The sequence below is a fragment of the Bos indicus genome, chromosome 14, assembly GCF_029378745.1.
Source record: "Bos indicus isolate NIAB-ARS_2022 breed Sahiwal x Tharparkar chromosome 14, NIAB-ARS_B.indTharparkar_mat_pri_1.0, whole genome shotgun sequence".
Taxonomy (NCBI): Eukaryota; Metazoa; Chordata; class Mammalia; order Artiodactyla; family Bovidae; genus Bos; species Bos indicus.
Window position 1 is genome coordinate 22,294,151 of NC_091773.1, and position 14,479 is coordinate 22,308,629.

At 45.0% G+C, this 14,479-nt stretch overlaps 1 protein-coding gene across 3 annotated transcripts in view; it reads left to right on the top strand.

Moving 5' to 3' along the window:
- Window positions 1–9,111, top strand: part of RGS20 (regulator of G protein signaling 20) — a 30,392-nt gene extending 21,281 nt beyond the window's left edge. For all 3 annotated transcript variants that reach the window (XM_070802542.1, XM_019974133.2, XM_070802543.1), the window contains exons 2-5: window positions 3,012–3,160; window positions 5,798–5,884; window positions 7,119–7,353; window positions 8,232–9,111. In XM_070802542.1, the coding sequence (XP_070658643.1) occupies window positions 3,015–3,160; window positions 5,798–5,884; window positions 7,119–7,353; window positions 8,232–8,420 (657 nt within the window). In that variant the 5' untranslated portion in view covers window positions 3,012–3,014 and the 3' untranslated portion in view covers window positions 8,421–9,111. The remainder of the gene's footprint in view (window positions 1–3,011; window positions 3,161–5,797; window positions 5,885–7,118; window positions 7,354–8,231) is intronic.
- The last annotated feature ends 5,368 nt before the right edge of the window (window positions 9,112–14,479 follow it).

Genomic DNA, 14,479 nt, shown 5'->3' on the forward strand with positions numbered 1-14,479 from the left:
CAAGTTTAAGTTTATAAGAAAATAACTTTTCTGAGAGAGTCACTGTTAGGCTAAATTTTTTATAACTAGTTACTCCTTTCAATTCCAAATTACCAAAGATTTTGATCAAGATTAAGAATTTGCTTTTTTTTTTTACACTTGATCTTGAAAAGAGTTCTCGTAAATGGGTTCCTGGGAATGGAAAAGCCATGTTTGAGTAGGATGATCTCTTAGTTAAGATCTAAATATTTAATAGGGCTTCCCAGGTGGCTCAGTGGTAAAGAATCTCCCTGCCAAGCAGGAGATGTGGGCTCGATCACTAGGTTGGGAAGATCCCCTGGAGAAGGAAATGGCAACCCACTCCAGTATTCTTGCCTGGAAAATCCCATGGACAGAGGAGCCCAGTGGACTACAGAACATTTAATAAACTGCCAACCTGTTTTTTACCATTTTCTCAGGCTGCCATTAATTATAGAAACAGTTTCTGAGGTCACTGACATTGGTTTTACATTCATCTAACTTCTAAGCCTCTGGACCCTCAAACAAAGGCTAGTTGCTGGGGCCTCATGCTTGGATCATGCCGACAGACACTGAAATTATGGCCAGTAGTCTGCGCCACACATAGCCCACAAGAGGAATAGAATGGCAGTGTCAAAGGAGTACTGATTCTGTGTTGCTTAGAGCAGATGGAAATGAAATGTATTCAGAGTTCTCCCACACATATGATGGAGGCCCAAAAAAAGACGCACAAAGCTCGTCTGGCAAATCAGACCACATATCAGTGTCTGAAAGGATGAGCTGAACTAACACATATGACAATGGCATATTTTAAAAATCTTGTATATAGGTAGGTATTTAATATGTTATTAGTTTTCATATTAATTAACTATGACACTTGAAAAATTAATTCTCTACAAATATTTAGTGACACACAACTCTCCCATAAGTTACTACATGTTTGCCTTTTGAATAGGCCTGCAGTAATTGAAAGCATCTCAATCAAACAATTAAGATAACCTATAATGATAAGTTCCAGTAAATTTGAAAATGGAATGAAAGGGATGGCTTATTTTTCAGGAAATGAAAAATACCCATACTGACTCAAAAGAGAGGAAGAAAGTATGAAGAGAACAGAAATCAAACTTTAAGACCCAGTCTTGCAAAGATATTGAAACAGGAGTCTCTTAAAGCCTGCTGACATGACTACATCACAGTCCTTTTTTTTTTTTTTTTTTTTTTGAGAAACAACTGGGATTTAAAAAAAATATTATTATTTATTTATTTTTGGCGGTGCAGGGTCTTTGTTGCTGTTCAGGGTTTTTCCTAGTTGCAGTGCTCAGGTTTCTCCTTTTGGTGGCTTCTCTTGTTGCATAGCATGGGCTGTAGAACGCATGGGCTCAGAATGGCAGGTCCTGGGCTCTGGAGCACAGACAGGCTCAGTAGTTGTGGCGCACTGGCTTAGTTGCTCCGTGGCCTGTGGGATCTTCCCAGACCAGGGACTGAACCTGTGTCTCCTGCATTGGCAGGTGGATTCTTGACCAGTGAGCCACCAGGGAAGCCCTGGGATTTTGTTTTTAATGAGGCAAGTTGCATCAGTACCTTTGAGAAAATAACAGTTACCTAGAGCATCCGTGGTTCAAAGCTGATTAGTCTGCAGATTGTGCTGGCTTGTCCTTGCCCCTCCACGTCCTAAATAAAGTGAAAGCGTTGTCTGTCTCTGGCTCCACTGAAATGCCACTGATGCGGTGAGAACTGGGTCCACCTGGAAGGATGGACTGCCCAGGCTGGTGCTCTGGACAGGTGTTGTGAGCGTTGCGCCTGTGGATGAGGGGCAGTACAACCCTCTGATGGGTCTCTCGTTCGGTCCTGGAACTTACATCCCCGTGTAATCAAAAGAAGAGGGCTAATCCAAAGCTGTTGTTAATGAGTTTTAATTCATAAAGAGAATTTAGCCTACTCAATATGAAAACACATAATGAAACTATGATAATTAAAGCAAAGTCCAATAACATAAAAAGATAAGTAATAGTAAGAATAGATGGAATGGAATAACAAATACAGAATTTAATTCCAAAGACCTATTTAAGGTTCTTTAACGGGACTTAACATTTTTTTTCCTTTTACTCTGCCAACACTTTTTTAACCACTGTATCAAAAGTTAAAAATGGATTCAGACATTTCTCTTTCTTATGCTGCTTTTATAGTTCTCTCCTCTAGCTATTCCTGTAGTTCTCAGGAAAGGGGAGGGTTGAAGGGGTTTCCGGTGGCACCATGTCTGGGGGGAAGGCCAGGGCATCGTTTCTATAGGTGGCAGCACGTTTGTGGAGGGGGCGTCACTGTCTCCTGGGTCACCCAGGGCATCACTGAGCAGGACACAGGCGTGGCTCCAAAAGCTTTGCCACTGTGATCGTCAGTGCAGTTGCCCCCACATGCCCCACGATGTTGGTCTAGCAGGGGTGGGGTTGGAGGGACTCAAACTGGGAAGCGCACCTGTGGGAGGTCCTCACGGTGATGTCAAGGGATGTCCTGTCAGCATCCACCTCCTTGACCAAACTGTGAGCAACTTAGTGCAGGGACCTCCATTCGTTGTTTCGCTACTAGAATTTATCACAGCAAATGGCAGATTCTAGACAGTGAATAAATGGTAAATGAATGGATTCTAGGGGTTTCCCAGGTGGCGCTAGTGGTAAAGAACCCACCTGCCAATGCAGGAGACATAGGAGGCACGATTCGATCCCTGGGTTGGGAAGTTCCCCTGGAGGAGGGCATCGAAACCCACTCCAGTACTCTTGCCTGGAGAATCCCATGGACAGAGGAGTCTGGCGGGCTAAGTCCATGGGGTCACAAAGAGTTGGACATGACTGAGTGACTTAGCACACATGCATGAATAGGTTCAAAGGACCAACTTTTACCAGAATTAGCAGAGATGACAGGATAGAGTCACACTGCATCTTCACAATGACGCAAACAGTGGAATCTCCAGCTTACCTGATACTAACTCTGCGCCCCCTACCCCACTTCTCCTGTTGCAGCCAATGGGGTCAGAATGGATGGAGATGCGGAAGCGGCCTGTGTGTGCAGCCCAGGAGCCCACAGCCTGCGCCCCCGGCCAGCCCGGAGTAGAGAACCAGGGATCCAACGCTTGCTGCTTCTGCTGGTGCTGCTGCTGCAGCTGTTCCTGGTAAGCTGGTGGCTTTGTTATGACCATGCTTCTGATAAGAAAACGGTACCTTGAACAGTGCCAGCTTATGATGATTCAGTAAGTGCTTTGTAAGCAACTGCTGTATGGCTGACACTGATGTGGGTTTTGTAAAGGACCACAAAAACAACAAAACAAACAAAAAACCAAGATGAGGGCTTCCCTGAGGGCCAGGGTTCGATCCCTGGTCTGGGAACTAGATCCCATATGTCTCAGCTGAAAGATCCCGCTTCCTACAGCTAAGACTGGGGTCAGCCAAGTGAATAAAAACACAAGGTCTTCCCTGGTGGTCCAGTGGTTATGAATCTGCCTGCCAGTGCTGGGGACACGGGTTTGTTTCCTGGTCCGGGAAGATCCCACACACCATGGGGCAGCTGAGCCCACAATTACTGAGGCCCATGGACTCTAGGGTCCCCAATAAGGTAACTGCTGAGCCTGTGTGCCTCAACTACTGAAGCCCGTGCACCCAGAGTCCGTGCTCCACAGCGAGAGAAGCCACCACAGTGAGAAGCCCACACCCACTGCAACTTGAGAAAAAGCCAGCAAAGCAACGAAGACTCAGCACTGCTAAATTTTTTAAAATAAATAAATATTAAAAAAAAAAAAAAAAAAAGACAAGGCTGCATCCTAGCTCTGAAGGAACATAGTCAAGTCCCTGAAATCAGGCTAACTAATGTATATCAAATGTCTGAAGAACAATCTAAGCTAGCTGATGGTTGAATATTAATATCTGGGCAAAAATGGTGCCTAGATTGTCAAAAAGGAGTGAACTCAAGGCCCTCTACTTGGAGATAAAGAGTTTTTGGAGGAGTTACAATTTAATCTGGGTCTTAAAGATTAGGGTTATGAAAGAGCATGAGCCTGTATTTTATATTCTGCTGCTTCTGTTCTATTAATATTGTTTTCAATAAAGAAAATTATTAAAATTTATGCTGGACAGAGAGAGGAAAAGCTAAAAATATAGGCTAACTTACTGGGAGAGGAAGATACACTGTCATTGCTTAAAAAAGAGATACAACTTGACTGTTTGAGTCACTGCTGAAGATCTGGAGAAAGGGGTATGATTTACACTCAGAAATCACATGGGCATTAGATTGCATCTCTGAAATCTTGTATATGAAACATACCTCATGCCAACCAAATGTGCGTGTAGCTTTAGTCAATGAAACCATTGTAATGTACTTGGGCTTGACTGCAAGTTCGACCCACACTGTGCAGAAGAAGAAACCCTGAGATCGATCAGTGACAGAATCACACAAGGTGATGAGGGGAGCTGAAGGTTGAAAATGAAAAGTCCAGGACAGTTTGTTTGATTTGTTCCTGCTTGCCTCGGGCTGGCATTAATTTCCAAGAAGCTCCACTCCGGTGGGTGAGCCTAGAAGTGCGAGCCTCCAAGGATAGATGGGACCCAATGCTGGGAGGTCTGTCCATTCGGGACAGAACCCCAGACTCTGGGGGGAATACAGGGCTGAGCGGCCTGGCATTCAAAGCAAGCCTTCAGCCCTGAGTAGGAGTCTCGAGGACCCAGCAGGGGACCAGAGGAAAGGATGTGTTAGCAGCCCCTACACCGCGCGTGTCTAGGACCCCGTAGTGGGAAGGAGATCCCCCAATGGAGAAGAGACCACGTTTAAGCCCCTTTTTCTGCACTTTTCACTCTGCTCATCAGGCTCAGTGAGATGGTACCTAAAAGATGCTCAGAGATGTCCCCATGAATATGGAGTGATGCTGGCATTTATCCTATCTACCCAGTCCCCCATCTGCTGCCTTGGGAGGCATAGGAGGCAGGATCGTGGCCTGAATAAAGTCTGGGACTGATGGTGTGGCGGGGGGGGGCAGGTGGTGGAGGGCCCCAAAGCAGGCTCCTCCTACTAGTAACAACTATGGTGAATAAAATATAAATCTATGCCTGGACATCATCATGACAGCCAGAAACCAAGTATCATGTGGTATGTGTGTCTGTGAAAGATGAGAGCAATGTCTTCAAAGTATGGGAGCAAAGTAACAGAAAATTTAGTCAAACTATAACTCAGGAAGATGTCTCCAAAGAAGATGGACAAAGAGCTGGTAAATACTTGAAAAGATGCTCAATGTCATGGGTCATTAGCAAAATGCAAATCAGACACAGAGCATGATACCCTTCGTACCCACCTACATGGCTAGAATTAGAAAGACAGACAACGGTAAGGGCTGGTCTGGGTGTGGAGGAACTGGAGCCCGCCAGCATCGCTGGAGGGAACGTGACATGGTGCAGCTGCTTTGGAGGAGAACAGTGTGGGACTTCCTCAAAATGTTAAAAATAGAGTCATCATGTGACAGTATTTCCACTCCTGAGTGTCTGCTCAAGAGAAATAAAAACAGACATCCACACACAATGACTACAAATAGCCCCAAAGTGCATACAACCTAACTGTTCATTTGTTTTACTAAAAGCATTATTATTCTAAATGTAAACTGTCCCTCATTCGTGTAGACCAGAGTATTATATAGAGAATTTATTTTGCTAATACTTGCCTGTCGTACTTTTGGTTTTCTTAAGAAAACAAAGCAGAGTCATTTGTGTCACTTGTTACTTGATACAGAATGAGCTCAGCCCTCATGTGTGCGTCTCCTTTCGTGCAGTCTCACTGTGAGAAACCAGGAGGAACAAAGACTTAGAAGGACTTCCTATGAAGCCAGAACAGAAGACCTTCCCACCTGTGAAGAAAGGTAAAACGTCAGCGTTTAGCTCGCTGAATTGACAGAAATGCCAGCCTTACTATTTTTAATTCCTTATTATTTTTTCTTTTCTTCCAATTTTTTCTTGAGATACAGTTGACATCCAGGACTGTATAATCCTATGGTATACAACGTAAATGTTTAACTTGCATACGTCGTGAAATGATGATCACAGTAAGTTTAGTGAACATCCATCATCCCATGGACTCCCAGCTGGAATTTTTTGATGTTTTGCCTTATATGTGTCACTAGAATAGTTTCTCTAACTGCAGTTTAGTATCAAATCATAATGTTGTGTCACATTTCCACTCGGCACAATTCCTTTTAATTATTTTTTTTAATTAAAAAAAATGTTTTGACCACATTGCATGTGGGATCTTAGTCCCCTGACCAGGGATTGAACCCGTACCTGTGCTCCCTGCATTGGGAGTTTGGAGTCTTAACCACTGGACCACCAGGGAAATCCCAGCAGATTCCTTTCAATTTATTGTGTGACAGGGAGAAAAGTCAGTTCCATTATTAATCTAATGCCTGTTAATCACAAATATAAATTGATGCTTCTTGGCAAAACATGTGATATATTTTATTTTTGTGTGATTCACCTTTTTAAATAAAAGAACATAATGAAATACACATTATGTTGAGGTTCAGGAAAATTTTAAAGGTCTATTTTTTCTTAACTCTTCTTTTATACTTTAGCTAATATATTATTTTTTGAAGTGTTTTTTTAAAAAAAAGTTGGAAAAAACATATAAATTACTTTTCATAATGCCGAATTTAAAAGTGTCTTTTTTCTTCCTGTATTATCAATGGATTTATTTTCACTTATCGACTCATACCTTTTCTGCATGTGTTTATATGTATCCAAATCCCCCTTTTCATAAGAATACCAGTTATACTGAATGAGGACCCTCCCTAATGACCGCATCTTAACTTGGTTAAATCTGCAGAGATCCTACTTCTAACACAAGGTCCAGGGTCAGGACTTCAGCATCTCTTTTTTAGGAGACACAATTCAATCCATGCATCTCTTTTTTAGGAAACAGAATTCAATCCATGCTCGTATTTTTGCTGAAGGCTTTAGGAATGAGGACAAGTCTTTCTCAGCCTGAAAGGGCCTGCGTGCACATTTTCATTCTCAGAGGGAAAAAGACATCTGTCCAGGGCTGAATTCCCATCAGCTCTTGATCCCTCAACTCCCCACACCCATTTCTCCCACCTGCAGCCCGGGTCCCACCCTGGAGGAGGCCAGCGCCTGGGCTCAGTCCTTTGACAAGCTCATGCTCACGCCCGCGGGCAGGAACGCCTTCCGGGAGTTTCTGCGGACCGAGTTCAGCGAGGAGAACATGCTCTTCTGGATGGCGTGCGAGGAACTGAAGAAAGAAGCGAATAAAGCCACGATTGAAGAGAAAGCGAGGATCATATACGAAGACTACATTTCTATTCTCTCTCCTAAGGAGGTAGGTGCCTGCCAGAGGTCGAGGCCATGGGCACAAAGGACCCCTTCAGTGTCTGGTCACCCGGCCCGGTTACCGCTGCTCCAAAATATGGAACCCCCCTGCCTCCCACTCATCATAGACTTGGGCAGTGGTCCCAACCAATGGGTGCCAAGTGCTCTTGAAAATCTGTGAAAGATCATGAGCATTTTCCTGGGGAAAGTGTGCGTAACTTTCATCAGATTCTCCAGAAGGAGGTGTCTTTTCGTGTCTGGCTGTAAACACTGCTATAGGGGGAAGGAGAGGGTGGGACAAATCGAGAGAGTAGCATGGAAACATATATATATTACCATATGTAATAGATAGCCAGTGGGAATTTGCTGTGTGACACAGGGAGCTCAACCCAGTGCTCTGTGACCACCTAGAGGGGTGGGATGGGGAGGGAGATGGGGAGGAGGTTCAAGAGGAAGGCGACATAGGTATACCTGTGGCTGATTCATGTTGATGTTTGGCAGAAACCAACACAATACCACAAAGCAATTATCCTTCAATTAAAAATAAATAAATTTTTTAAAAAAAGAAATACAACCTCCATAAGCATCACTTTTCCAGCATCGCCGAAAACTCATGGGAGATGCAGATTCTCACCCGCACCCAGACCCACTGAGCCAGAAGCTCTGCAGAGGCCCCACCCAGTTTAACCAACCCACCAGGGGCTTCCAACGCCTCTGAAGTTTGGGACCCCTGTTCTATAGGTTCAGTTCCTCCTTTGGCAGCTTAGCACTGGGGACGACCTTGCTTGGTTGGGATTTTTAAAAAGCCAAACAAGCTGTGGGAGTCGGGGGTGGATGTCCAGAGACGACCATGTCTGATGAGCCTGGTGTTTCCCCCACGTCTGCCAGGTCAGCCTGGACTCACGCGTGCGGGAGACCATCAACAGGAGCATGGCTGAGCCCTCCCGGAACATCTTCGACGATGCCCAGCTGCAGATCTACACGCTGATGCACAGGGACTCATACCCCCGCTTCTTGAACTCCGCTCTCTACAAAGACCTGCTCCGCTCCTTATCTGAGAAAGCAGTGGAAGCCTAGGATATCAAAGATATTTATTATTAATAAAATAATCCAAGAACTCGTGGGCTCCGTCTAGGACAGGGACTTTAGAGGCGGTAGTGTCTTCTGCTGGTCGTGCTTGGGCTGTTTGAATAACAGACGCTTTCTTCTACAGAAAACTGATACATTCACCAAGAAAACTGCAGCCACCTTTTCTAATCCTTTTGGAAAGACTGGGGCATGGCTGTGTAGAAAGGTTGTGTAGTTACATTTATGGTGGCAGTAGTGTGTTCTCAAGGGACAAAGGATACACAAGAAGACACCACGTTGCCTTCAAAGGGTACATCATGGGAACAGACAGGACCCAGATTCCCATTTTATAAAAATGTGATCGCTACCTGTAAAACTGGTACCCTGCTGTATCTTAGGATACATGTATGTATTGCTAAATGCATATATGTTAATGTGTAACTTACATGATTGATGTAAAGCGCTGTGCTCTTAACTGGATCAGCCTCAAAAGTCTGGTAAGAGGAGCAGTGTTTAGAAAATCCTTTTGTTGACAAGTTACCTTTATTTTTTATTACCAGAGCCTGCCAACCTAAAGAATGAATTTTCAACTTAGTGGCATTCATCACAAACATTCAAATAAGCATATTTCCTTTTTTAGTACTGAAAGAAACATGGGCATTTTCACTCTAAAAAAATAAAGCACAAGAGTTTTATCTCAGCCTTTTTTTGTACATGTAACTATTTGAGAAATAGATGGGGAAACAGTGTCAGACTTTATTTTTTTGGGCTCCAAAATCACTGCAGATGGTGACTGCAGCCATGAAAATAAAAGACGCTTACTCCTTGGAAGGAGGGTTATGACCAACCTAGATAGCACATTAAAAAGCAGAGACATTACTTTGCCAACAAAGATCCGACTAGTCAAGGCTATGGTTTTTCCAGTAGTCATGTATGGTTGTGAGAGTTGGACTGTGAAGAAAGCTGAGTGCCGAAGAATTGATGCTTTTGAACTCTGGTGTTGGGAGAGTCCTTGGACTGCAAGGAGATCCAACCAGTCCATTCTAAAGGAGATCAGTCCTGGGTGTTCTTTGGAAGGACTGATGCTAAAGCTGAAACTCCAGTACTTTGGCCACTTCATGCGAAGAGTTGACTCATTGGAAAAGACCCTGATGCTGGGAGGGATTGGGGGCAGGAGGAGAAGGGGACGACAGAGGATGAGATGGCTGGATGGCATCACCGACTCAATGGATGTGAGTCTGAGTGAACTCCGGGAGTTGGTGATGGACAGGGAGGCCTGGCGTGCTGCAATTCATGGGGTCGCAAAGAGTCAGACATGACTGAGCGTCTGAACTGAGCTGAACTGAACTGAAGATTAAGTAAGTACAGACACACTCAAGATTCTCTTTTAGTTCCCAGACCAGGATTTCATCTTTAGAGCCCACTGTTTTTAATCACAGGTGAACAGAATAAATTCATAGCTCAAGGTGAATATACAGCCTTACAGATCTAAACCATCACTATAATGAGTGGGGAAGAAATGCATCCAGAAAGTAATTTGCATGAAGCTCAGTCAGTAAAGAACCCGCATGCAATGCAGGAGACCCACGTTCAACCCCTGGGTCAGGAGGATTCCCTGGGGAAGGAAATGACAACCCCCTCCAGTATTCTTCTTGCCTGGAGAATCCGGCGGACAGAGAAGCCTGAGGTCACAAAGGGTCGGACACAACTTAGCGACTGAACCACACTTGCGCCTCAGCCTTCACAGGATGGCCTTCCTCTTGGTCACCCCCTCCCTGGCCCTTCAGTCTGAAGATTTCTTCATTATTCTTTTCAAGCCCCTGGTCCTCATTCTCAGCAAACACCTCCCCTCCTCCTTTACTGTGACCATGGCACCCCTAAGCCTCCATCGTCCTGACGACCTATACATCCACGTGGACCAGCATCCATGCCCTCTCCTGAGCCCAGCCCCAGTGAAGGTGCTCTTTCCCCCTTTCCAAGACGTTAAACCTCTCGTGTCCTTTTTTGTTGTTGTTACAGTTGATTTACAGTGTTAATTGATTTCTGCTGCACAGCAAAGTGATTCAGTTGTACCTATGTATATTTTTTTTCACTATGGTTTATCTGGATGTGAGAGTTGGACCAGAGAGAAGGCTGAGCACCAAAGAATTGATGCTTTCAAACTGGTGCTGGAGAAGACTCTTGAGAGTCCCTTGGATAGCAAGGAGGTCAAACCAGTCAATCATAAAGGAAATCAACCCTGAATATTCATTGGAAACACTGATGCTATGCTGAAGCTTCAGCTTCAGTATTTGGCCACTTATGTGAAGAGCTGACTCACTGGAAAAGACCTGATGCTGGGAAGGATTGAGGGCAAAAGGGGGCGGCAGAGGATGAGATGGTTGGATGGCATCACCGACTCAGTGGACAGGAGTTTGAGCCAACTCTGGGAGATGGTGAAGGACAGGGAAGCCTGGCATAAGCGAGGTCACAACTGTCACAGTTGGACAGGACTTAGCAACTGAACAACAAATGGTTTATCCCAGTGTATTGAATATAGAGTTCCCTGTGCTCTACAATGGGATCTCGTTGCTTATCCTTCCTATATAATGATAGTTTGCATCTGGATTCTGACTCCGTCTCCTAGGGTCTCATTTTTTTCCTTGGACAGAGAGGATGTCTTAGGGACTGAGGTATCGACACTGCCCTGCAGCTGCTTACACCCGAGTAAGGACGACAGATGTGTGGGGCAGAGACAACAGCAGCCATGAGTACTGGTCCAGAGAGGAGCTGAGCTTTGGAAGCCTTTTAGGCCATAGGGAGCTTGTGAAGATGACCCGAGCTCCCGCCAGGCTCTGGTCCACCCCTTCTCACCTGGGAACCTGGTACTGGCTGACAGCGCCCAAGAATCCCCAGGGGAGCAGCCTCACATCCAAGTGCTACCTTCCTGCTCTGAGCCCACCCACCTGGCCCTCACGATCCGTGTGCCGCCCCCCAAGCTCTTCCCTGGGTTCACTTGAGCGCCCCTTCCATTTCTCCCAGAAGTGTCAGTTGTGTCTGACTCTTTGCAACCCCATGGACTGTAGCCCACCAGGTTCCCCTGTCCATGGGGTTCTCCAGGCAAGAATACTGCAGTGGGTTGCCATGCCCTCCTCCAGGGGATCTTGCAGACCCAAGGATTGAATGCCCATTTCCTGTATTGCAAGCAGATTCTTTACCGTCTGCATCAACAGGGAAGTCCACCATGAACAAATCCAGTGGATGAATCTGTAGGGCCATCTGTGTACATGAAACGATCCTGAGATAAATCAGCCTGCTATTCACCTGGGACATCAATGCTTCTTCTGGATCAAAAACACTTCTGTAGTTTAACTGGAAATCTTAGCAGTGTTCGCACAGGTTTTGATGTTGTATTATCTCACTTTTACTTAGAATCATGCATTTACTTTGAACTCAAGTATTCATCCTAAACCATTTAATATGAAAAATCTTTTTTCAGTTGCTTGTTATAGAAATCTATCTTAAACTAGCATAAAGTAAATGGACCAGCTTCCATTAGCAGAAGTCCAGGGTAGTTGCAATGCCTGCAACTACCTGATCTCCCTTCCCCATCTCAACTTCCCTTGGCTCATCACACACAGAGGGTCTCTGCACACAGTGGGTAGAAAGTACAGGGAGCCCGGGGACAGCTCCTCCTGGCTCAGCTTGTCCAGTGGAAGCACTTATCTATCATCCCACCTTTCATACAGTAACCCCAGGGAGGAGCACAGGTGAGGTGGGACGGAACACTGACAGACCCAGCAGGGTCACATGGGGATGAGGTATCCCTTAAATGAATCAGATGTTTGGGAACTAGCGCCAGAGAGACAAGAGACACAGCAATGCCCTCCCTTCCCAGGGCTCTCACAATTCTGCTTTTTACCAGCTACACTTTCTAACAGCATTATTACAAAGGTAACTTGGATACACACTGTCAGCCACATATAAGAGTGGAAAAGCCCTTTCGTGTCAAAGCAGCTCAGTCTTCCAATTATGGAAACACCTGGGATAATTTAATCAGACTCTATGGCACATCATATATGAAATGTTTCTCTCTGCAGTTGGGGCCATTAAGAAAAAAAAATAATTAGCTGCCTTTTTATAGCACTGGGGAGACAAATCAGAACAAGTCATTGGAGGCAGTCATCTGTGCTCTCATCTTCCATCCACCACTTAGATAAACAAGCACCAGAACACACAGGTTGATTTGAATAAAAATTTTAATTAATAATAAACCTGTTGCATCACTTTGCAGAACCAGAGTACCAGAAGAGACCTCCCAAGGCTGGAGCTTGTTACATCTTCCTGGAACTGAGTCCACAACATTGCCGGCACTGGCTACCTGCCCTCCCCCAGGTCCACAGACGTGGGACAGCCTTCATGGCTCAGCTCCCCCAGTCAAGATAGAACACAAACAGAAGCAAGAAAACTATTCCATGAGCCCCCACTGGGTGCACCCATTCTCCGAGGTGTTGAACACAGCACTGAACAAGTTTCTCATAAAACTTGTTCTCATAAAACCGCATGGGCTCCACCTTCCCCAACTTACAGCTACTCATCACAGCTGTTGCACTGGACTGGTTTCACTTGTCATTCATCCTAGGAACTACGTAGGGGGTGAGGGGAGCCCCCACAACCAGTTTGACCTAGGAACTCGTCAGGCAGTACCTCTGTCCTACTCACTATGAAGTAGGATCTTCAATGTGGGCACTTTGCTTATTTCTGAAACTTGGAGAAACACGTGGATTTTTACATCAGTGACTATTCACCTTACATTTCCTGGCGGGACATTCTTGTTTCACTTTTTGGCTGTATCCTACAGCATATGAGATCTTAATTTTCTTACCAGGGACCAAACCTGCATCTCCTGCAGTGGAAGGTAAGAGTCTTCACCACTGGACCACCAGGGAAGTCCCTCAATTCTTCTTGAATGGCTAATTTTCTACATACAGCTAAATGGGGTGGAGGTGGAGGGCTGCAGTGGGCAGCAAAGTGTAACTGTTGATTAAAACTCCTTAAATCTCACCACTTTGTTATTTTTGATACCTCAAATCCCCAAATTATACTTTGAACTAGAGGCAATCATTGTGGAAGTCTAGTGTTAATACTTCAAACTTTGTTCCATCTGTGAGGCATGTAGAACGTGTGTTTGTGTTTGTGTGTGTGTCAGAACTCCTGCCATGGCTTCCCAACACTTACATGAACACTCATTATTCTCAGGGGAGCTGGAAAACCAAGGTGGTGATTTTCTGCCTTCCGGGGATGGTTCTTCATTAACTGTCACATCTAACTTTATGATCCAACTCTCCTATCTGTACATGACTACTGGAAAAAACATAGCTTTGACTATATGGGACTTTTGCCAGAAAAGTGATATCTCAGCTTTCAATAATATGCTGTCTAGGTTTGTCATAGCTTTCCTGTGAGAGTTGGACCATGAAGAAGGCTGAGCTCCAAAGAACTGATGCTTTCGAACTGTGGTGCTGGAGAGGACTCTTGAGAGTCCCTTAAACAACAAGGAGATCAAACCCAGTCAATCTAAAGGAAATCAACCCTGAATATTCATTAGAAGAACTGACATTGAAGCGGCAGTACTTTGGCTGCCTGATACGAACAGCCAACTCATTGGAAAAGACCCTGATGCTGGGAAAGATTGAAGGCAGAAGGCGGTGACAGAGGATGAAATGGTTGGATTGTATCACTGACTCAATGAACGTAAATTTGTGCAAACTCTGGGAGATGGTGAAGGACAGGGAAGTCTGGTGTGCTGCAGTCTATGGGGTCACAAAGAGTCAGACACAACTTAGCGACTGAGCAACATCTCCATGTTAATTTAACACAGTTGCTTTGTCCTAGAAATAGACATTATAAGATATTACCCTTGAGAACTGTTTACTTCCGGTTACTTTATAACTGGCTGGCGTTCTCCAGTCTAAGACTCCCTGTTTGGCTTTTCACATCACACTGAGTGCACACACAGGATGCACACATGCACTCTGCTCTGAACCAGCCTGCATCCCTCTCCGGGGTCCAGGGAGGAGACAACAAAT